This window comes from Tetrao urogallus, assembly GCF_951394365.1.
Source record: "Tetrao urogallus genome assembly, chromosome: 9".
NCBI classification, from domain to species: Eukaryota; Metazoa; Chordata; class Aves; order Galliformes; family Phasianidae; genus Tetrao; species Tetrao urogallus.
In genome coordinates, this window is record NC_136822.1 from 22485391 (window position 1) to 22509614 (window position 24224).

At 42.6% G+C, this 24224-nt stretch overlaps 1 protein-coding gene across 1 annotated transcript in view; it reads right to left on the bottom strand.

Annotated features, from left to right (window-relative positions):
• The window catches only part of MME (membrane metalloendopeptidase), a gene marked incomplete at both ends in the record, with an annotated part of 34198 nt that extends 10606 nt beyond the window's left edge, over nucleotides 1–23592 (bottom strand). The window contains 16 exons of the mRNA XM_079539774.1: nucleotides 682–740; nucleotides 1623–1726; nucleotides 2175–2255; nucleotides 4081–4179; nucleotides 5093–5221; nucleotides 6815–6908; nucleotides 7008–7144; nucleotides 9831–9932; nucleotides 11148–11282; nucleotides 14779–14844; nucleotides 15858–15976; nucleotides 16066–16161; nucleotides 16874–16954; nucleotides 17752–17913; nucleotides 22036–22071; nucleotides 23433–23592. Of these exons, the coding sequence (XP_079395900.1) occupies nucleotides 682–740; nucleotides 1623–1726; nucleotides 2175–2255; nucleotides 4081–4179; nucleotides 5093–5221; nucleotides 6815–6908; nucleotides 7008–7144; nucleotides 9831–9932; nucleotides 11148–11282; nucleotides 14779–14844; nucleotides 15858–15976; nucleotides 16066–16161; nucleotides 16874–16954; nucleotides 17752–17913; nucleotides 22036–22071; nucleotides 23433–23592 (1660 nt within the window). The remainder of the gene's footprint in view (nucleotides 1–681; nucleotides 741–1622; nucleotides 1727–2174; nucleotides 2256–4080; nucleotides 4180–5092; nucleotides 5222–6814; nucleotides 6909–7007; nucleotides 7145–9830; nucleotides 9933–11147; nucleotides 11283–14778; nucleotides 14845–15857; nucleotides 15977–16065; nucleotides 16162–16873; nucleotides 16955–17751; nucleotides 17914–22035; nucleotides 22072–23432) is intronic.
• Nucleotides 23593–24224: the final 632 nt, after the last annotated feature.

Genomic DNA, 24224 nt, shown 5'->3' on the forward strand with positions numbered 1-24224 from the left:
CTAAGGCAGACATCACTCTAAAGATCAGACTGCTTTAATTATCCTGATATGCCATAGCTGCAGGATGAGGTAAGAATTTATGGCTCAGATTAACCTCCAGTCATCAGCCTCAATCTTACAAATCATGATTTCTTTTCTGCAAATTATTAAACAAAACTATTTTAAACAAAGCCTTCTAAGCAGAACTTTATGCTGAATGCTTGGCAATACGCTCAAAATGCTCACACCACCTACCAAAATGACTGCACTTTCTTGCCATCCTGAAGTATAAGCAGCGCATGCCAGTTAAGTCACACAGCTTTGTCCCTACCCCTGCCAAGCCAGAATAGTTTGGGTTCACTGAAAAAGTTAATGAACTTTCACAAGCATCCTTGCTTGCACCAACACAAGGAGTTTTCTCCATTCCTCCTTGTTCTTGCTGGCATGGAGTTAAGGCTGAGTGCTGCATTCCCTTGCTCCCCAAACCAGCAACTTTGTGCTCCTGCAAGTGCAAGCTACTGCAGAGAGTTTGGAGCCCAGTGAGAGATGTCAGGAATCTGTTTAATAGATCGCCTGAATCAGCAACATCTACAAATGTAGGACTGTTGGATCTCCTTCAGCTTCTTCAATTCCTTAATGGGGACTAAACGAAAAAAGAAAAATTCTTCTGGAAGCATTTAGTAATAATTTGGTAAACCTTACCTATCTGATTTCTACTTGCAGAATAAAAAGCATTGACAACAGCAGCTCCACTTATCCACCTAGTAACAACAGGAAACAGAAGTTAGAATTTCAGTTCTTAATGGCAGAGTTAATAACCACAGGTACAAACATACAGACTGAACTGCATAATAATTGAATCTGGGAGGCGTTTAAGTCCTGGGCCTCTCCTCGAGGCAGAGTCAGCTGGAGGAAGTTGCTCAGGATGATGTCTGGTCAGGTTTTGAATGTCTCCAAGGATGGAGAATGTAGGACCTCTCTGGGCAAACTGTGCCAGTGCTTGACCGCTCTTACTGTTAAAAGTAGTTGTTTCTGTGATGTAAGTGGAATTTCTTGTATTTCATTGTCTTTTGTGCTGTCACTAGACACCACAGAGAAGGATGCTCGCTCTGCTCTTCTCCTGCCCATCAGTACTTCCACTGATCCCATTTCCCGTCCCCTGCTGTCATTTCTCCTTAAAGCTGAACAGTCCCAGCTCTCTGTCTCCTGGTTTATCTGCGTTAATTCAGAGGAGGGCACTTCTGAAGTAAATTCCTGCTTATCCTCATTTAATTGTGCTTTGTTTGGCATTGCGCAGTAATCTCCAAACAAGAGAAATAGAACGCATGGGGATGAAATTCATCTTTCAGATAAACTTAATTGAAAACCTGCTCTCCAAGAGTCCGCTTAATCCACTCCAGGAGCTAAGAGACCAGACTAGAGCTACTCCACTGCTCAGCCTTCCATGCCATCCCCCGATTTCATCATCCTACTGTTAAAGCAGGTCCAGCCTTTGAGAAGGGAGCAATGCCCTCCAACCTGCCCTCTGAAAGGGGGGAAAAGTGCAGGAAAGTAGTCAAACCATTGCTGATTGGCTTCCAACTGTGTACCTCCTCCTGTACAAACCGAGTGAAGATTTATATAAGGTATTTTTGAATACTTACTCCTCTTTGTCCACCTTTTCTCTAAGCTTTTTCAGTCTTTTCTTCTGGGTAAATACTAAATTTTGAATGATGTTTTCAAAGTATTCTTCTTCTTTGTAGTTCAGCTGCATGGAAAGAGGGAAAAATACTTAGAGGTGGTGTTTGATGCAGTCTGAGTTCTGCAGGTTGTCCACATTGTACCGCAGGAGCTAGTTTGCATTCATGAATAAACAGATAGAGTCACTAAGTTACAAAGCCTTGCATCTACTTCAAACCGTGTTAAATCTGTGGCAGACTTAGGAACAGTAGGCTGAACGCCGCTGGCTCTACGTTTTATCTTAGCAGAACTCCTCTACAATTTACACATTCCCTTGAAGTAACCAAACACACGTCACCATCTGTCCTGGATCAGCTGTATTACACTGAATTTTAATGCATTCTTATTTACCTCAGTAGAACTGAGGACAAGATTGAGGTATTCTGTGCAGACGCAGATGATTTGGTTATGAAGATAAAGCCACAGTTTCTCTCTCAAGACCTTTTTCTAATTATGTGCCTGTTGTGGATGCTTACCTCCTGGTACTCGCTGTTCAGCTTGTTGTCATCTGTCATGATCTCATCTGGGTAGCCAATCCTCTCCCTAATTGCTCTTGCCTAGGGAAAAGACAGTTTGATGTCCACAGCAAATCTACCCGTATTTTTGGATCAATCAACTAGGTAGGCAACTGCAGAGAGCCCACACCTTTAATGATATGCGGTTTTTATTTTATTTAATCATTGAAAGCACTATAATGTTTACTGTTAATTGTAACTGTGGAATTTTCAGGAAGTATCTTGTTCCTTCCTTTATCAGTGAACTTAGAGAGATGTGCCCAGGATGCCAAAAGCCCTGCAGCGATGCCTTTGAGCTGGAAGGTTGAACCAATAGTAGATCTCTTGAAAAAACTGACAGATTTTACAGTATTTAAAATGGACTAAAATTAATGTCTGGAAGGTTTTTAACTTCATGTTAATGAAGTTGTAGGGAATCACATTTACAATTTTCCAGAACCTCAGTTTGAGTCTATAACAGAATGTTTAATGAGCTCTCATGTCCCTTGATTGCACTGAAACCAGTTATTAAAATCTTCTCAGATTTTGGCAATTTTAAGTCCTAACAAAGGCTTCTCCCCCAGACCTCACTGCACGCCTTTCCATAGCTAAACATTCATTGTACTTGATGACAATGTCAGAAGCAATTGAAAAACAAAACAAAAACCAAGTGGCACTTGGCAGCTCTTTCTAATATTTCCACATAATCATGCATTAATAAATTTAGCAATAAAATCACATTATCTATGCAACTAATTTTCTGATGTAGGCTGTTCCCCCAAACAAATGAACATTATAAGCAACCTGTGGGGTGCATCAGGGCTTTTCCAGTGGTTGCATTTAATCTTGTCAGTTAAGTTGTTTGCAGCAGTAGAAGCGTTTCAGGGGCTTTGTAAATGCACTGCTGATGTCTACGATTAGCACAGAATTCATAGGGTTTGCAGTTTGGTCCATCAGTTACACAGCCATTCCTGATCAGGAGTTACTGGGCAGTTATACCTGATTGGTGCATGCAGCTATTGAGGCTTTCTCCTCCCAGGGGTGCACTTGCACCAGCCGATAAGATGGCATCTCTGCTATGTGATCCCATGAGAGCAGGGATAAGCCCAGTGGATGCTGTGTCTGCCTGAGTTGCAATCATGTGTTTTTGCAGGCTGTGCAGTCTAGAGATGGTTGATAAAGCAGTAATACTTGAATAGTTATTTTTAATGTTTTTTCCTAAGATTCTGTAGCACAAAAATTTGGAGGTCCTGCTCTGCAATTAATATAAAAATGACATTTTCCAAGCATTATTATTTTCATAGTAAAATATCAGTAAGAACTCAAAGTGGAAGACTTTTTATCCTTGATAAAACGAACTAGAGATATAGTCAAGTGCTTTCAGTTACCCAACTCAGTGCTCTCTACAGTTGATTTTCATTACTCCAGACTTGCATGAACTGTCTGAAGCTGCTTCTGCCCTCAAAGGACAATTCACTGAAGATCTCCAGCCCATGGTTTAACTCTTTGTTCTTGTCCTATCGCTCACAATAGCTGCTTAAATCACCACAAATCATTCCTTCTCATTTTCAAACTTACTTTCCTGTAGATATTCGTTATCTATCCACTTAATCACTGATTTGCCTGGGAGGCCTTCCTCTTTCATATAGATATCTCCCATTTTGTAATCTTATTTCCAGAGAGGCCCCTGCCCATGTAATTTGAATCTGACACACAAAGTCTGCAAGCTGTTGTGCCTCTATGAAAGGTATATATGCATTTATGTACACATGTGCATACATATATGCATACAAAAGTGTTACTGCTTTTCTATTATGGAAAATGAGCAGTTGTATACTTATTTTTCAGAGAAACACACAGTATGTCCAGTGTTTAAGATTGAACTTACTTTTTGTTCTGCTTTCTTTTTGGTTTCTGCATCCATCCAGGTGAGATCATCTAAGGTTTCTATAAAAACACCACGTATATCTGCAATCATTTCCTCCACCTTGGAACAAAAACACCAGCATGTTACAGATCCATGGAAACGATTCTGTTATTTTTCCGCAGTTATGGCTTATTGGCTTATATGTGGTTTATTATCACCATCCTGTTTCTCCTGCACTGGCTGACTGTGTGTGCTGTTGATGGACCATGCTCAAGCTCTGGAGCTCAAGTTAAGGAGCACTTTCAGCCTGGGAATGGGCACGAGCTCACAAAGCAATGATGGTTCAGGTTACAAAGAATCTGTCATTTGTCCATCTGCTGCACGTTGGGTGTCTGGTGGAATTATTTTTATATATGTCAACCACAAAAAACGGTGTATTTCAATCTTTAATGGCAGAAGGAGTGATAGGAAGCAACTGCATCTTCGTTTTGGGTATGTTTTCAGAAATATTCTGTGTGAGTGAAGGCAGAGAGAAAGAACTAATTGTCCCTGTGCCGCACTTTGGCGGGATGTGAAGCGGCAGCAGTGCAGAGGATAAGCAGTGCCTTGGTTCTGGCAGGGGCTGCTCCTTGGTCATGTATGGCCCACAGCTGGCGTGGCTGCATGCCTTTGGTTCAGGGCCACCTGACGGGGCAGATGGGCACACAGATAGCTCCTGCCCCCACTTGTGCACACACGGCCTCTTTGTGTTTCACATTACTTCACAGTGTGCTTGTTTGAATGGAAGCAAGCCAGCTCAGAATTAGCAATGCAGAAGTACTGAGGTGTGAGGGAAGGACTCTCGTAGCACGTGCATTCTTGTCACTGCTCACTGGTACATTGCTTGAGAAGCAAATCCAAAGGTTAGGTCTTTTAGGAAGTGACCCTGCTGCACAGAGGAATTGAATCGAAAGCGTGATCAAACCTTTATAGAAGCATAATAAGCGACAAATGATGTTTGCATGGCACACGGGAAGTTTGCTGGAAGGCTTACCACGTGTTTGCTGTCTCCAGCAAAGGCCTCCTGCACATACAGCCGTCCCACCGCGTTCTCCATGTTGCCATTGACGTAGTTGGCGCAGCGACGCCAAGCAGCCGTTTCTGACGTGGTGCCATACAGAGCCTGTGAGACAGAAACGGCAGAGAGAGCAGTGATCTCAGGGCACGAGGAACCTGAGGGTGGACTGATGAGCAGATGTGCACTCGGAGGAGCCTAATGGGTCTTCAGTCGGTGCTGAAGCTCCTGTTTGTACTTACAGCAGCTAAATGGACTCACTGTGAAGGGCATGTCCTCCACAGGCCAAGGAAAGAGATGAATCATTAGTGATGCTCTTTATCTTTTCAAAGCATGTAAGGTAGAGAGAAGAAAACTACTCTAAAAGCCAAGAATGGGAGAGGTTACAGAGGAATACCCAGAGACAGAGCTCGCGGTGTCGCAGGGATCTGTAGTGAGGGCAACTCTGGCAGCCACTGTGACTGCACAGCTGTACAGCAGAGCCATTCCTGCAGCATCAAGGCTGTGTTTTCCAGTGACAGCTGTGTCTGTGTGCTGCTGGTGTAGAAAGCTGTGTGCTGCTCTAGGAATGAGAACTTAGATGCTGCCATACAGGTAGTAGTGACTTGCAGTAGAAAGGGATTGCTGTGGATCTGTATGCGTGCAGTGCCTGGTGCATTAGGACTGACACCTCCCTCACACAGCAGAAACGTAGTTACATTTGGAAGCAAACTTAACAAGAGAAATGCTAGTTTCAATTAATTGCACTTATTCTGAGAAGCTTCAGCTACGTTATATCACGTATTGTTAGTTAATTGGTAGAAAAGTCGGTGTTTTTTATACGTAGAGTGGCGAGGTCTTTTTCTGTTGTTTCAAACTTTGACATTTTTCTAAATGACACTTCCTCAGTGAAGTCCTAGGATGTTGTGGAAACATTCCTCAATGATGCAGACTAAGCAAACAGGAAGATTCATTTTGAAAATTTCATGCTTTAAGAGGCAGGGGAAAAAGAAGAAGTAATTAATGAATGCGAGTCCCTGTTCGGGTATATCAACCTGATCAAACTAAATCTCCATTAACTCGCTCCAGTAATTACTCCATTTTGTTTTGGTAACAGGCAGAATCTCCTTAAAACGCTACGTGTGTGCATAGAAATGTTTCCTCTGTCACTGATAGATGAAGCAAAATGGCCTTAACTGCTTTTTAATGCTGCTTAGCAAACTTAAAAGCAGAAAGTTCAACTGGGGCAATAGCAAAGATTTCCATCTGCAATCTTTGTGGGATTGCTCAGCATTTCCTTAAAAGCACTGAAATATCTGCAAGATCAAATGATTGAAAAAGGAGACCAGACCCATCCTGTTTGACTGTGACTCTCTTCCTTTGGATGCTGAGGAGTTTCTAGCAAGCCAATCCAAACTGTTGCATAAGATGCTAGCAAGTGGGACCGTTACCAAAATGACCGTATCATCAGGGGAACGATGCAGATTTGGAAATAACAGAGAGCAAGTAGCAGAGCAGCGCCTTTCAGATCCGCCTCAGCTATTAACATAGATGGTATAAAGGAGGTGTACGCTCCAGCTGGAGCTTTAGCAAGCACGTCTAGCTTTTGTGCACAACATTCAAGATACGTTACATTTTATACAGCACAGCCATTAAGGAATTATCTTTTTTGGTTAACAACGATCATTTTTACAACTTGAAAAGAAAGATTAATTTCTGCACCTTACGAAAAGCATTCCTGGTATCCTTGTAGTTGCGGCTAAGGCTGTTCACAAGGTCCATTACGAATCGCCAGATCATGTAGTTTTGAAGTTCTCTATGTAATAAAACAACGATAATAAGCTGGGAACGTTTTTAGGCTTTTGAAATACACTGGAAATAAAATGCAAATTGCAAAGATAGCTACCATACCTACCTGGGGCTATACTTATTAAGAATAGACTTCAGCTTGGTAAGGTATTCTGGGTCGTAAACAACCACATGTTCCGTATTCTCAATATCAATTTGTACAGTTGACATTATATTATTTATGAATTTAGACCAGTTGAATGCCTGGAAAAGGAATACATATTATTTAAGGACAAATCCTGCAGAAACAGCCTTCAGCTACTTTTAACAATACATTTCCCTTGCACAATTGTGCTGATCTCCCACCAGCTTCACTGCTTGTAAATGTTGTCATCACAATAGTAACTGATCTGGGATCATTTATGTCCCTGTGCTCTAAAATCGTATTAAAATAGGATGGTATCCAGCAGAAGGGGTCCAGACGTTGTTTTATTTTCAGAATAACACAATTAAAAACGTTATGGCTCTTTCCATTTAGTCTGGGAAAGCAGAACAGGTGTTTTAAGTAAAATTTCACTAATTCTTTTGCTGTATACAGCTGAGGTTTTCTAAATCAAAGCATGATAAAAAGATTTAATGCTCAGCATGATGTGGCTCTGCAGATACAGAGTAGTGTGAAGTTTGTGGTATTTGTGGCATCCTCTGTCAGGCACATGGCAAGGGCTTGTTCTGAAGTATGCTGAAGTCCACAAAAAGCTTGATTCTAATAGGCTTTCAAACAGACACACTAAATCCACTGTCTGTACAGAATTTTCTTCTGTGTGCCATGCTGTGAGATACTGAATAAGAAGCGGTTTGGTAGCAGGTCCACGAGCACCTGACAGCAGGATGCCACGGCAGACAGTTCTCACTGTGATCAATGTTCTCTGTTGTTTCCTGCCTCCCAGGTGCCAGAACCCCACGTGCTTTATGCTGGCATTGGCCAGAGCCCCACACAGTGCTCGTGGGCAGTACCTGGGAAGATTTTTTCTGCTGTTGTCATTCTGTCACATCCACCCATGTGAACAGAGTGTTTTTCTACTGTGGGCACTCTAAACAGGAAATTCTTGATAGTTGGCTGATAAAACCTATTTCCCTTCGCTTGGTCTTTGGTCAGTGATATCGCGTGCCTCAGAAAGCAGACAGGGAGCAGCAGTGGCCGGAGAGCAGGCAGTGCCTCCTTATTGAGCGTGTGCTGCATGCCAGCACTGCTGCGCGCTGCCAGGGCTCGGTGTGCTCCAGCTGGGAGGTTCACACCTGAGCTGACATCCAGCAATCTGCACAGCATTTCTCTTGTCCTCTGTGTGATAGCGGCTGGTACAGACAGATCTTTCAGCTCGCAGCCTGTGCAGGGTTGTGTATTCTTCCAGCAATTCAGCCATTCACCTTGTGAATAAATGGCACTGATTTACAGCTGTTTCTATACAGGCTACTTTAAATTCCTTACGCGGTCCACGGTCCGTGTTGTAAGAGACGAGGCTCTGAGGACCAGTTTGACTTAGAAAGCAATTCAAATCAGAAGCTTTAAATCATAATAAAAACTGTAGAGCCACTTTGTGTTCTTATGAGGCTGGGTGGGTGCTCATAGTGGAAAGGAATGTTGCATTTAAGAAAAGCCAGTAATCCTTGTGCTTGAAGAAAAAAAAACACATTTTGTTAATTTTTAAAACGCTCGTTATGCTTATTTGTCTGAGAGCAGTGGGGATTTTTCCCAGTCTGGTTCTTTTGAGAGGAAAGTGGGAAAAGGTAATATCTTTTATCAGACAAAGTAGCTGAGGAAATCACATGAGCTCTCGGGAGTAGAATCTCTTCAGTTCTGAAAGAGAAGCACCAAACTTGAAGCTAATTTTAGGAATAATTGCTGTTCTATCCTTAGGCCATTACAACAACAGTACCAACTCCCACCATGTGTCTTTTGAGCATTTTTGGATAAATTTAGAGCAGATGATTGCTGCTGATCTACAGTACTCCCCAGAAACTAAAAATAACCTGGGCAATACCGTTCTGTGAACAAGTTAGCTTCTGACATGATGATTGCATTCTGACATTATGACTGTAATGGTAACTTGTCAAGTTGGATCTGTGGGAAGAGGTAAATTATGAAACTAATTGAGTTACTCAGAATGAAACTGTCATGAAATTTAAAATGAAAGAATTTCAAGTCAATAAAAATAGCAGGCTATGAAACTGGGGTGGGAGTCGTGTTATTTCATAGCACCTGAACGCAGTCCTGCAGCCAGGCCACAGCGCCCTGCTGACCTGCTTGTCTGCGTGCAGGGCGCGGAGGAGGAGTTGCTATGGTGAGCACGTCCAGCGAGCGTGGTGCTGCTGGGGCGGCACGCCTGCGTTATCGCATCTTTAGATATTCTTTAGCTGGACTTTGTGGTCCGTGAATTAAAGGTCACGCTGTGGAAGTGGCGTGTGACTCAGGATGGGAGACAGGGCAGAGCTGAAACGTCCTGGGGGAGCCACAGTGGGAGGAATGGGCAGAATTCTCCTCACGCGTGGTCATCGTGTCCAGGGCTTTTCTGCTTGCTTTGGGTGATCATCTTACAGGGGGAATGCTGGGGAAAAAAAGGACCTTCTGGTCTGAATCTGTAGCCCTGGATGAACATAGAGGGCCTGAACAGTCAGACACAGTCGTACAGCAGACTAGAATGAATTGCTGGCTGCAGTCTTTTCTATCTCTTTGCGTTGAAGCAGAGGTGCAAGATCTGCCTCCAAGTCAGCAGGAGCTGTGGGTACGGAAGCACAGACTTCTGTGCATAGTGTGATTCAGCAGGTGTATAAATAATAGGCGGTGCAATGCCGGAATCTTGTTTGACTTCACATTTGCGTGAGATTAAGAAAAACGTCAAGCTTCATCATTTAATCTCATCAGCCAAGAATATCAGTATTAATTATCACTCACCGTATGATTTATTTCCAACGAAAAGTTGTTCTGGAGTTGTGCCAGCGTCATTTTATTGTACAGCAGAAGTGGATCATTTCTATCTTCAGACTTTGTTGTTGCCTGTCAAAGTTAATAAAGAGATTGAGTCAGTTCACAGGAATTTTGGTAAGCAGCAGTAGAAAGAAAACATTCTTGTTTCAGGTTTAATACGTTACTATAAGTTTGCAAAAGTGCGAAACCCCTTCTGTGTACGTACTGATAGCATTTCCTCAGGCTGTGTGTGCTTTCTGATCAGCACGCCTGTGCTACGGAGTTCCTTCTGGCTCCACTGCAGGCCATTTTGTACCTGCAGCACTGTGCCTGCTGAGCTGCACCAGGCAGGTTTGTCAAAAAAGGAGGCACTGGCCATTGGTGCTCTTTATCGGCAGCCACTGCTGTAGGGAAATGCCACTTGTGTTTCCTTTCTTGCTCCCCTTCAAATCTTTCCCCAGTAAATTCCTTTTCTTTGAATAATTTTCTATCTCTGATCTAAACCCTGAAGTGTGTTTCTCAGGAGAATGTGAAGGAAATCAAAATCAGATGGCTTTAGTTTACACAAATGGAGTGGTTAGGTCTACCTCTGCCAAACACATGCCCTCACTGTCAGCGTAACTTACAAAACCAGCCGAAGCTAGGAAATCTGTATTTTGACTATTTTACAGTCATCCTCATCTTCAGGTGGTTTTGGAATGTTTAATAATCACAGACCAAGTTCTTGCTTGCTCCTGAATGCTTTCATTTCCACTTGTTTTTCTCAGTGCAAGTTGAAATTCTAGCTATTTCTCCCAGGCATACTTTCTGGAGAACAGGCATTCGATTAAAATGCACTTGAAACAATCAGCATTGTGGAGCAGCTTGTGTAGGACAAACATTACTTTGTGTTGCGTGGCAAGCCAAGGGATGGCGATCAGCTGCTCTGATAACCAAGCAGCCTGCGTGAAGAAAAGGACAAAAGGAAAAGAGGCCCCAGCAGCATCTCCTAAAATGCACTTTCTATGGTAGAACAGAAACCAGCCTGTCTCTTGCCCTCTTTTCCCTGGAAGGGCTTCTGTGAACAGATTAGGATAAAATAATTTGCTGTTTCTGGAAAACAGCTAACTCCTGTTTCCCTTGCTCATTAGAAGGCGTGTGTTTGTGAGTGTTCCTTTTAGGTATTGCAGACCCCATGTGCTTTTGCTCAACGTTCGATCCCACAAAGCAGCACGAGCATGTCGCTTAACAACAGTTTGCAGTTGGCTTCTGTAGGTACGAAGGAGGTCAGGTATTTAAAGACACTTTAAAAATGAGTTTTCTCACGTTAGCAATCTCTTTCTCCAGGTCCATGACTCTTCTCATTTCTTCTGCAATCTGGGTCTCGTTGAAAGAAATGTTTCTTTCTTGTAGGATTAGTTTAGCCACAGAAATCATGAAATCAACGTAGGCAGAACATGCCTGCAGGGAAAAACACAAACGTTTCAGAGTCAGAATTCTTCAAAGAATATCTTGATTATATGGAAGATCTCATCTCCATTTTGTGAACAGTGCATGGTTCTTCATCTCCTCCTTTGATAACTGCACAGTGATTTATTCTCAGATACAGTTAGATCACAAATAGAAGTTTGAAAATTCCCTCGTGGAAAAGTACTGTACTGTTTGCAGCACTGTTCAAACCTAAGTGCTGTCAACTGCTGCACTGTGTTTTCAGTATTTAAAATGAGGTATTTGTGGGTCCATATTTAAACTACCTCCTCTGTTCCTTCTAGTTCACTTTAATTACGACTTCCAAAAATACTGTGTCCAAGGAGCAGAGTTCCCAGAAACATAAAAGCCAGGGAAGTGAAGATGGGCTGTGTGGGATGAGTGCTGTGGGCACATTGCTCCCAGAAGCAGCAGCTCTTGTACGGCCGCCTGGAACATCCAGAAATCACTGTGCTGGGTGTAAGTTCAGCAGAGCTTCGTCTACTGCAGGTAATACCGTATACATGAAATTTAGTATGTCTGAATTTACCAAGGATAGAAAAGGAAACATAGAAGTTTATTCCTTAAACCTTACACTGTCAAATATCTAAAGATCTTAATTTTATTCCAGTTCCTCTTTGATAAACTACTCTCGATTTTCTTTCGGTCAAAATGCTGTTTTCAATATGCTTTTTAAAGGCAAGGTAAATACGTACTAAGTTAACTATAATAATAAATCTATTTTATGCAAAATACCTTAATCTACTGAAACAGTGAGAACGGTAGGATTAGTAAGGTGTGCGTGGTGAATAAAACAGCAATCTCTAGGTGTGTCCAGTTACCTAAGGCAGTAGGATACAGCCCTGCTAATGAATGCTGCGTTTATTTGGCCATTCTGATGACTCCTTTCTTTGCCATCCATCTCCTGTCAGCCTCCCCTCCCTGCCAACAATGCCTGCGTGTGCTGGAAAACCGAGCAGCTCACAAACAGAATTGACAGCAGACTTGAAAAGGAGAGGTGGCTCACAACTGAACTCTCGTGTTCTTTTTAATTAAGGCAGATTATTTTATCAGAGAGAAAAGCCCATTAAGCCACTGACAGCTACATTAACTCACAGAAGAGAATGCATAGCAAGCCTGCAAATACCATTCCAAAATACCCAAATCCACATATAATTAAATGTATATTAATACAAACATTACCCCAAACCAGCAAGTCAACAGAAATCTTCAGTTGCAATCAGTGCCCTTTGTTTTTGGCTTAAAGGCGAAGACCACTGCATGTCACAGAGCAGACAGTTACATCAGCTAACTTCAGATGGACTGTATGAATATTCTCAGATATTTTAGAGGGAACTTAGATGTCAGAATAACTCCTGTAAGAGCATTCCCTTAAAACAGAAAAAAGAAGTTGTAAAAATGATAGACGTTCCACTTGTGGCTTAGAGGCTGGAAGCGCTGACAAAGCCAGAGGTTGAAGGGCAGGAGGCAGTAGCTGGTTTGCTGCATACAGCTCAAAGAATAGGATGAGACAGCAGGAAACAGAGCCAAGCAGAGCTGTCGGAGGACAAGAACTGAAAGGAGGAACATCTGTGAAATGGGGCGCTCAAGCCTGTAAAACATGCAGTTACAGAATCACAGAGCGCCCAGAAGATGAGTGGGGCCAACCTTCATGGGAACAGGGAGCCTGGATGAGAGCATCTGTCCTGTCCCATTGCATATTAAACCCTGGTGGAGGTTGTTCCAGTCTCTGGCTGTTCTTACTCTATCTGCCTTTTAGTGACTAATCTCTGTTTCTTTTTTTAAAATGCTTCCCCCCTACACTCCTGAAGTGGAAAGTAGTATGATACCTTCTGGTAGGTCACCGTTCAGAATAGAAATTGTGGTTTCCTGTGCTGCACTGGGTGCAGTGCAGGAAAGGAGCAAGCTGGGATACATGATCTCCTCCAGGCCATGGTAACGGGGTGATAATAGAGCTGAACAGTTAACACCATACATAATTTAATGTAATCTCAATTGTAGTATAAACTATTAGCATGTCAGCAAAACACCTTTATAACAACATGCTTAATGTGCTTTTTCATAATTTCTGCATTTAGTTACCCAGAAGAAAACTGGCTAATTAAAGGTTACTGTGGTAGCACGCCAGCTGCTCCAGCCCTCACATACACCTCAGCCCTCCAAGACTTGGAGCACAACCACGGCTGGCAGTGAGGGATACACAGGGTCAGTGCTAGCAGGTTAATGAAATCATGTGCAAACAATAACACAAATTAAAGGCTACAAGAGATTTCAAGTATTTAAAGCAGTTACTATGATATCGTAGTTTAGCTGGTGCACTTTCATTAGGCAATTAACTGAGGGGACTGTGATCTTTTCAAATCTTTTATGCAGTCAGGTGTGATCTTTGGTTCCAAATGGTTGTGTTTTTTAGTTCCTAAGCCTATTAGTGATAAGAAAAGTCATTTCCAGGATGATTAGATTATGTCTTCTGACTTAGGTTAACTCCAGCCAGTGGACCCTTTCACTCTATGCCCATTATGGGCATGAGAGCAGCAGTAAATGTGTGCTATCTGGACTAACCTAGTCCTAACCCTGTCCCTGGACTCCTGTCATTCTCAGCACTTGCTGATTGATGCCAGTCAATCATAGTTCATCATTTTGTGATCACTGAACAGAGGTGATCCATAAGCACTTAACTTCTAGCTATCTCAGTGTGGGCTATGTCTTGATTCAGCTGTAAAGCCTAGCAGAAAATGTGTAATAAAGGCAAACTCTTTCAGGTTTATTTCCTTTCAGGAGGACCTAAAAACCTAAAAAGTAGATGTTCATACAGGAATTATTTGGAAAACTACTGTTTCTTCCACATGTATGTTAATTAAAAGAGAAAAGAGAGAATGGATGATGAAGGAAACGAGGCAGGTTGGGATTTCTGATGCACAGTGATACCAGAGGAATATGCAGCCTCCTCATCCAGTGCAGGGACAAGTGGTTAATACTGGCAGCTGGAGCCTAGATGGAAAATACTTGGCTCCTAGTGCAGCCAGGAGGGTCAAACAAGGACACTAACATTAATGGCATAATAATATAATACCTCCTCTTCAGGACACTTGTACTGCCTCCTGTTCTTAGCTCATTTATTTCTATTTCCCCCTAGTCTCCTAGAATCTGTATCTTCTGCAATTGCTTTTCCTTTTCTCCTAGCTCCTGATTTCTCACCTACTTGCACACTTACCCCAGATTCTTCCTCCAGTCTGTCACACACTGTTCTCACCTGTAGGTCAGCCTTGTTTAAATGCTCATAATGATTACCTTTCTGTCTCAGGTTACTCGATTCTGCCAGTGATGGTTCCCAGTGTAGTATTAGAATCAATCTGGGGACAGACTGTTCCAGTTCTTTGCCAACCTCACTCTTGGAAGATACACCTGCCTTGAATATATAGGCTAAAAGTGCAGGAATGTAGTCAGTGATCTGTCAGCTCCATCTTACCTCTTGGTATGCTCCTGTGCATTCATAGTAGTCACGAGAAGGCAGGCCAAGCCCAGGTTGGTCAATCTGTAAATTGAAGTAAAAGTTAAAACGTGTAGGGACAAAATGGCATCACATGATGCTGCTCTTTGGTCAATTACAGGTGCTGATGCTTCATTCTGGAAACGTTATCCTCTGCCCTATGGGAAGTGTCTTTCCTATCCCCTTGTGCCCCTTTAACTCTTTCCACTCTCCTTATTCTTCTTGTCTTTCTCTCCAGACTTCCTTCTGTTGCTGAACAATGCATGCTGTGTGTAATCCATGCCGAAGCAGTGGATGTACAGAAAACAGTCCACAGACAAGCAGGGCAGCTCCTGCATCTTTGAAATTCATACATGCAAAGTAGCTGAGGATCTCTGCACCCAGGTACTGAGATGACTGGACCCCACTGCTTATAACTGCTGTGTCTTGGGAGCAGCAAGTGCAGATTCACCGTATGCAATCCCATCTTGCTCTGGATGTTCCATTGTCAGAGATGTCTTACACCTAACAGCAGGGTGCTCTGGACACACTGCTTATGCAAACGTCCTCAGCTGCTTTCATGTTTGGGCAGGGAACTGCAGTTCCTGTTGGACTTTGACATAAGAGCACATTATAAAAACAGCCCCCTGCCCTGCAGGCTTTTTTGCCATTGGGACCACAGCCCAGGTTTTCAGTGAGAGGGATTTCTTCCTCAAGGGCAAGGAAAGGAAGCCATGCATATTTTTTTGCTTGCATGCATATCTAAGTAGATCATGTCTGACTTCTGGACAGCGTGCCTATGAACTGTGTGTATGTATCTATGTATGTCTCAGTTGCGCTCACCTTCCTGAGAATAACAGTGTACCAGTACAGTGAATAAAGATTATTAACCCTGAGAAAGGACACTGCACTGCCAAACTCATAAGGGAAGCTGAACAACTGCAGAGATTCACAAACTCGTGTCCAACCGGTAACATTCAGACCAGTAACATTTCTCCTGGCTAACACGTATGTCTGTGCTTTCTGGTTCTTTTGCTACACTTACATGATGAGCAGTTGGATGCTACCAGCAGACTTACATGAATGATGTGTGCTGAGGAATTTTTATCATCTGTGCCAACAAAGAAATTAATCAGGACCTTCTTCCCATATCTGGAGTTGAGCTGTGCAATAGCTGTCTCAGCTGTCCAAGCAGCACCTGGGCAAATGAAAGGTGCACTCAGTCTTCTTTTTGGTAAACAGTGACAAAGAAGTCATTTAGAATTTTAACAGAGAAGATTGTCTTACCGTAGGAAGACTCCCAGTTGTTTGTTGCTACAGGCCAGTCAGATAAATTTGCCAGGAGACTGATCAAAGGCATTCCACCTCTGCTATCAATGGTTGCTTTTGGAAGAAACAAAATGAACTAATGTGGCATTTTAGAACATACAAATTGTGTACTATTGTAATGAGCTTAGAATTCTGAACCTGAGAACTCTTCTCACCATCAGCACAACAGAATTACATTCTGATCTATGCCTCTTCTTGAAGATTTGATGTTTTAAATACATTTCAGTCATGACTGCAAACAACTTATGCAAATCTCTAGGACCATGATATTGCAGGACTACTGGATTTCAGCTGTAAATAGAACTTAAAATAATACCTTTGGGAAATGTTCATAATTCGATGGAAAATAAAAAAATTATTTAAGTAGCACTGCTGCTTCATTGCACCTCAGCGAAGCACCTAGCTCAAATTCTTGAAGTAAACGACCCCTGTGTCTTTATAGAAGCTTGATATGCCAGAGATTTTCTACCTGATCTCTTCTAAGAAAGAATTAATTCATATTGAACTGCAAGGATTTGAGTTCAAATATCTGCATCAAACTGGAAGCTCAAGAGTAATGCAGATGCACTTAAAATATCAAAGCACGCAGAACAGGACGCACAGAACTCATTGTGCTGCTGATGTTTTTATGTAACTAAGACTCAGGAAGAACTTCTGAAAAATTCTGTGCTGAAACCACAAGTGTGGAGATACAGCTCCCTTTGGAAGTTGTTCCTTAACATCATTCTTATGTATCCTATAGGCAATAAATACAGGAGGAACTTACTTTCATTTATGCATGATCTGTACAGAGTTTTTGCCTTCTGCACTGCTGTTATGTCATTGCTGCTCGGTGTGTCGAGGACATCTGGAACACACAGCAAATGTACCTTAATATCTGATCTCTGTTGGGGAGGAAGGAGCTGTGAGGCCCTGTCCGTGCTGCCCTGCTGTCACACTGGGCTGCTGGCTCTCCTTCCCCAGGGCAGCCCGCACTCGGCGCTCCTTTACAAACACTGCTCCGCAGAAATGGAAGCTGTAACATCTGTGAACCACAAACTTGGTAAAACCAGAAGCTAAGTGAGCAGGGAAAGGATGATCTGTGTCCAGAGCAGTTTGAGAATCTTTTGTGAGCATAAACTCAATGGTTTCTTTGACACTGTTACTTTTGTCTGAGAAAAGTAAGTATGGATGATTTGGCAGTGTTGCTTTTTGTGGAGGCAGAAATGCTGATCGGCCCAGATGTGATGTTTGAGAAGTGCTCCCTGCTGCTTGAGGTGCAGCAGCTGGAACAGAGATCTGCAGGACAGGGCTGCCAGCGAGCAGCTTCCAGCATTACAGCTGGCAGTCTTTGTCACCTGGCTTCCCTGCTACTGTTAGTTCATGAGAGTAATTAAACAAATTAGAATACGCAGATGAGCACACAGAGTTCAGATAACAGAAAGGTCAGCTCGAGTCGGCTCTGCTCCAGTGTCAGACACAACAGTGTAACTTCCAAGGTATTCCCCAAGCAAACGGTTTGTGGTGGATTTTCCTGATCTGAACGTGAAGAAAATGAAATATTTAGTAGTATTTTAAGCTTTGCTAGATAACCACACCTTGTTAGAGTTACATGGAGGCCAAAGAAGAAACTTTATCTAGTCCACAAACATAAACCCTACTGACCTTTTAAAACAACTTCTAGTTCATCTCTTAAAATGTCAAAGTTACTGTAACGGGAGCTGGTTTCTGGAATGACGTTCCTCTTCAGCCATCCTCCACAGGCATATTGGTAAAAATCATTGCAAGGCTCTGCGGTGGTGTCCATGTTCTCAATGATTCGGGCTGCTGTAATATAAGACAAATCAAGGTGAAAAGGCTTTTTGGGGAGCAGCAACGAATGCATTAGTTTGCTACTTTCCCTTTTGTTTAGAACAGGCTCCAGCCTACGTTAATGTCCTAGGCCAAGCCAAGTACAAGGCAGTAACAGTCACTGTTCTTTTATAGCCTGCAGCTCATATGCTTTTCTGTTGCCTGTGTTTATGGATGGCTAAGCTTCCTCTATCTAATCTTGTTATTCATTGTGAGTGGTTACTTGGTTATAAAATGTTTCATTTACTGACTTCTTTGTTTTGAAAGGGGATGAGAAGAAAAATTAAAAGCTGGTTTCCAGAATCTGCATTTGATATTCTAGCTCTATTCCACATTTTTATAGAACTTCCACTGCTTCTTGTGTTCCTTGTTGGCCCTATCAGGGTTGGCTGATCAAAGACTAACTGGTCACTGACTGATCATAACATGGGTTTCCTTTTTGAGATCCGCTTTCTTGATGACTGTTTCCCAGCCACTATTCATAAAATTCCAGTGCTTTATCTTTTGCTTTGTATAGTTATTCCTTCTAGCTTGTTTTCACCACTAATGTGGTAGCAGAAGGTCTGTAAAGGAAGGGAGAGATGCTCAGAGTCAGGGACCAGCTAGTGATACCTTTGATTTGCCAGAATACTGAATATCCTCCCTGTATTCAGACATTAATTTTAGTGAATGGTGAGGCTTGTACAAGCATTTCTTCCTCCCCCTCTCGGGTTAGTCAAATACAGTCAAATACAGTTATTTCTCTGTGCTTTCAATATTTTCTATGTCCATTATGGTGGTGGAGATGAGAGGTGTAGGCAGGCTGTACTATTTCTATGGACTGGCTTCCTCCCTTGGTTCTCTTGGGATGTTCAGTTAAAGTTACATTTGAAGCCAACATTAGATGGCTTTATGATGTTGGAAGCTGGAAAAAGCCAAGAACACATGCATTTTCAGTTTCGGAACGCACAAGTAGCATAAAAAACATTGTGGAAATAGGTACAGTGCCTAGCATGCCATTTTTCCCTTGTGAAGTTAATGGCAGGATGACTTCAGTTTGAAAGAACACCGGATCATGGCAGCAATGGGAGATGATGATATCCAGTCCTGTTTGCACTGTTTGACAATTGCTTTTTACCCATTCTTGAGAAAGCCAAACGCCCATCCCCACTGAGCATCCCTAGGGGCGGTCAGCACTGAATGGTGCTGCCCAGGAAGTTTAGGAGGTGTCTGACTGGGAAGTGATCAAAGCTTGTCGGGCAGATCTGAGCCACTCTCCAGTTGGCGCCGCTCTGAGCAGGGCGGTCGGGCTGGATGATCCCCGGAGCTCACTCCCACTTCCAGCTCTTCTGCGACTGTGTAAACTCCGGTATCTATTTTCTTCCTAGTTTGTTGTGCTGTATTTAAGGGAAAGGGATGCTTTGGATGGCGTGCTTTATTCCTGTGCTAGGTCCTTGCTGTAACAGAGGAAGGCTGACCATTACCAAGCTCTTTCAGTTTAAGGGTGTCCTTAGGAATCCCTCTGTTAGAGCGGAGCATCTAGAGGGCAGCACTGTCCTTTGGGTTATCCTGACATGTTAATCCAGCAACAAAGACCTCAACAGCCAGGACTGACTTCACAGCGGCTCTTTCAGTGCCGTGTGCCAACCTTGCCACAATGTAGTGATGAGTTGGAAAAATCTTCTGACACCCAGAAAATGTAATTCAACCACTGTGTTGCCACTTTTGGAGAAAAGAAACAATAACAACAACAAAAGCAAACCAAGAACTAGAAGAAGTTTACATCTTGTGTACGTCTGGCAACTTCATTACTGTCTGTGTAAATCAGCCTTGCTTGAACCGTGGAATCAGGTTGCTCTATTGGCAGTCAGTACCTGTGCAATCTTTCTTTTCTACTGCTGTGATAAAAAATTACCTATTGTGACATTTCTGCTGTAGAGCCCAAACCAGCCATGTTAGCACATCCAATTTTATGAAAACATTAAGGTTAAATGCTGTGAAAAGACCGAGCTGAGTCATGGCAACTGCAGTTCTTCCTTCTTCATTCAAGTTTTCCTTCAGAATACACACTTCAGGTACTGCCCCCAAAAACACTCACTTCAAGAGTGTAATTTGCACATCTACTTTGCACAAGTAGAAGTGATTATTTGCCTGATACCACAAATAAACTAAAATCAATGGAATGTGGTTTTGTCATCAGTGAAGCCCTGGAGCACATGCTTGATGCCAATATGGGAAGTCATTTACAAGTTCATACTTGGGCCCAGTGGAGCATTCAAGCCCAAACAGTGAGATGATTTTGCTCTGGAAATTGGAAGTGTGAGACTGATGAGTATTTTTGTTACTTAATTCTAATACAGAGTCACTCATACCTTCACAAGTAAATAAAATACGATGTTACACTTTTCATTAGTCCTCTGTATTGCTTTGATGATCCAAATATTGCTTCTATTCCCGTGCTTAACGTGTTTACTCAGTGTCCTAACTTGCACTGAAGAATGTAGAGACCTATTTGAACTACTTTTAATGATTAATTTTATTCTGATTCTCATCATTGCCAGTTGTTGCTTTAATAGCTTACAAATAAAGTAATAAAAGATGGCATAACGCCTAGTGACCTGAGAAGGATGTGGGAGAAACTTGTGTGCTTACCTAGGTGCCATTAATAACAGAGATACGAACAGTTCCTGTTCTCATCAGTCTGTGCCGTTTGAGCTCAGGCAGCGTGCATCAGGCCTGTGTATCAGCATATCAACACGTGCATACATACACAAGTGCAAATCACACATCGTGATGGCCGAAAAATCCTTTGGAAGTATAACTAGGATACATCGAGGCTGCCTGAAATAGATCCTAGGAGATGCATAGCCTGTTGTGATGGCAGCATCCAGCACCCAGACAACAGGCTGGGCCAAGGCTTCACCAGGGGATGATTGCACAGGACTGAGGTGTGGAGCAGATGCTCCCACTGCTGTGTGAAGTGAGGCCTGAAAGGAGCAGCCCCAGACAAGAAAGGAAACAAATAGAGTGATGCTTCTGCTGTGTTCCTGGCATGTCTGAAAGTCTAAATGGGGCCAATGAATCCAAGTGTTCTGGAAGCCTCTGTTGGGGTGCTGTGCACTTCAGATTCCTTATCATCTGCACTTAGCTTGTGTTACATGAACCCTGGCTTGAAAAAACGTTTTTCTGGGGTGCCGACTGTCAAAACCTGTATGCCTCCTCTGAACTTCTCCTGTGTCTCTCACTGACACAGTAGGTCTACGCCCTCTCCTGGGGCTGCCTTTTCCCTTGAATCCCAGAGGGGCCGGTCGTGATGTACAGAATTCACACAGAATTTATCAGTTCCACTTGACATGAAGATAACACATAGATATCGCTGTATTTCTGATGCTTTCCTATTGATACTGTTGATGCAACAAATCTCCAAAATACAGCAGACAGAGCAGAATATTTCTCTCCAGGGGCTTTGACTTGACTAACAGCTGGCTTGTAAATACAGCTGAAAAAAATCAGTGATTTTTGTACCATTCAAAAAAAGGGGAAAGGGAAAGCGTGGCTCATCTTGCCTTGAGGCTTTTTAGCGGACTTCAGGCCAATGTGTAAACTAAGAATTGTTTCTGCAGTTCAGTCCTTTCTGAAGAATGACATTAGCTAGGCAGCCTATAGAATACACAGCTGTTCTGGACATGCAGACTAACTCTGCCTCCCCTCAAACAGCAGCACGGCATCTTTAAGAGCTGTTAGCAGTCAAGACTCTCCTTATATGCATCTTTGGAGACACAGCCTTTCAGCACGTGCTGCAGCACCGCCTGAATGCTGACTTGGTGAGGAAGAGCCGTTTTCTGGTTCACTTCAATCAGTATCTGCAGCTAGAGGTATTTTTTGGAGTCTGCTTCTGAGTCTTGAACCAGCCTGACCCTGATGACTTTATGAGATTCGACAGTACCACATCGTGAGATTTTACATTTGCAGAAAAAATACAGAAAGGGAATGATTTGGGTTAGCAGATGGCATGCCTCAATGTGCTGCGTTGTGTACAGCCAGTTGGCAACAGTATGTGGTTTAATTTTGCCTAGAAGTACATACATGTATTTAAAACATACGTATGTTCATTCTTACCTGACTTTATGCAGTCTGATGTCTTGCAAACCCCATCTAGAAAACAAAGCAATCATACTTTTAACTTCTACTCAATGTCAATACAATAAAAGCTACTGTAAATTTTACTTTCAATGACAGTCACTTTAGAAATTGCATTAACTGCAGGGTGCAGTGAGATAAAGATCAAAGAACAGCGTGCGTTCAGAACGTGAGATTTATAGGGTCTGGCTCTAAAAAGACTGTTATCCCTTTAGGGCTCTCAGTGCTGTGCTCATCATGCAGAACCTCGTGGTCATTTGAAGGAAAGGTTCTATCAATCAATTACAAGTGATAGAAATATTAGTTTTATTTAGAAGGGGAGAAATTTGGAGAAAAATAGAAAATAGACTGAAAACAGTTACAAAGTCAGTCTGAATGCAGCAGTTCTTTGCAGTGACAAAAAGATGGAGGAGGATTTGTGTGAACATTCTGCCACATTCACCATGCAGCCCTGTGAGCAAAATCCATGGCTCCACAGCACAGATATTTCCTTCTGAGATTCAGAAATGTGGCACTTCTTGGTTTTCATTTCAGAATGGCATTTTTTCCATTCCATAAATGGGAAATACAAAAATAAAGCAAAATCATTAAGTACTTTAAAATGAAAAAAGTCAATTCTAGTGTGATTAAACATTCACCAAGTGTTCACAAAATGGAATTTTGAGCATTCTTGTGTTTTCCATTAAGAAACAACAAAAAAAATCAGTATTTCTGCCTAGACTGAATTATTTTCAAATGCTTTGGTATGGCTGCTGAATTACCAAACACTTTGTGTGCCTGCACTCACTGAGTGCTTGTCGCAATCATTGTGAATGGAAAAAATGGGATTTTCACTTCTGCAGCAATGTGGAGGAAACACTGCAGTTTGGGGCTGTTTGGAAGGATTCTCTTCTGCAGTTTCTGCTTCCCGAAGCATTAATTACAAACAGAAGTATTGCGAGGTCCAAACAAGCAGATGGTTTGTGTTTCCCACCGCTTTGCATAGTTAGTGTGTGTCTGTGCAGCAGTGCAGAGCGTGGCTGCAGCGCTGCATTTCCTGCACTGTGCCATGCTGTCTGACAGCGCACTGTGCAGCACAATGATGATGGGCTGCTGCTTCTCATTTTGCACTGTGGGCACAGACTTACGGTCTCAGGCAGATATTCTGAGCTGACCGTTTAAAAGTCTTTCTTAACGTCTTTGCAGTGCAGCTCTGTACATATGCAACATACTTTTCTAATGCAGTGTTTTAATATGCTGAATCTTCAGGTTTGTTTTTTTTTTCTTTCCCATATGAACAGCTGGATTCTATTTGATGAAGCCTTTTTGCATCATTTCTTTAAATGCTTTTATATTAACGTGGATTTGTACATTCCAAGACATTTACGTGTACTCACCATCGTATGTGGCATACAGGACTATCATTGTGATTGCCACAATGGCCAGCAGAATCACGACAACAGTCAGCCCTATTTCCAGGCCGCTCCAGCGCGGTTTCTTCTTTGGTTTTGGAGCGTTCATTTCAGTGATATCCATCTGACTTTCTGACTTGCCCATAACCCAGTGTCTGAAAAGGAAAAGGGAAAAGTCACTGGAGAACGCCGAATCGTGGGTCCTGAAATGGGCTCCTCAGCTGCACAGAAACCAAGATGCTTCCTGGGTGAATTTCCAGACTGGCACAAAGTTATCTGTAACACGGCCAGGACGTGGTGGCACTCAGATGTGTGCCCACACGCATACGTACCATGTGCCTGGGGACACAGCAGAGCTCTGCCTTCTGCAAAGAGGCCACCGAGCAGAAAAGGAAGGCCAGCAAACCAAAGCTGTTTTTAAAAACTCACCGTGCAATTTAATCCTGTGTGATGGTACAGGAATTCACAAGGAAGCAAAAGCAAGTCTCCTGGCCTGAATAAAAATTAACTTAATCTGCCAATTACTTATCTCATGCCAAAGGTCAAAATATACCATTGTGCTTCGCTGTCATCTTTTAAAGTATCGTGTAAGCAGTTCTTGACTACAGCTTTGCAGCTGTCACTAAAAATAGCAAAAAACAATAAATAAGTCAGCCTCTGCTGGGAGCAGGCCATACTGACAGTGCAGAGACTGGGGCTTTGCGGTGATAACCACAACACTGCAGTTTGACCAAGCTTTGCTCCTGCTTGCTTAGGGCCTGCTCACTTTCTTTGCTG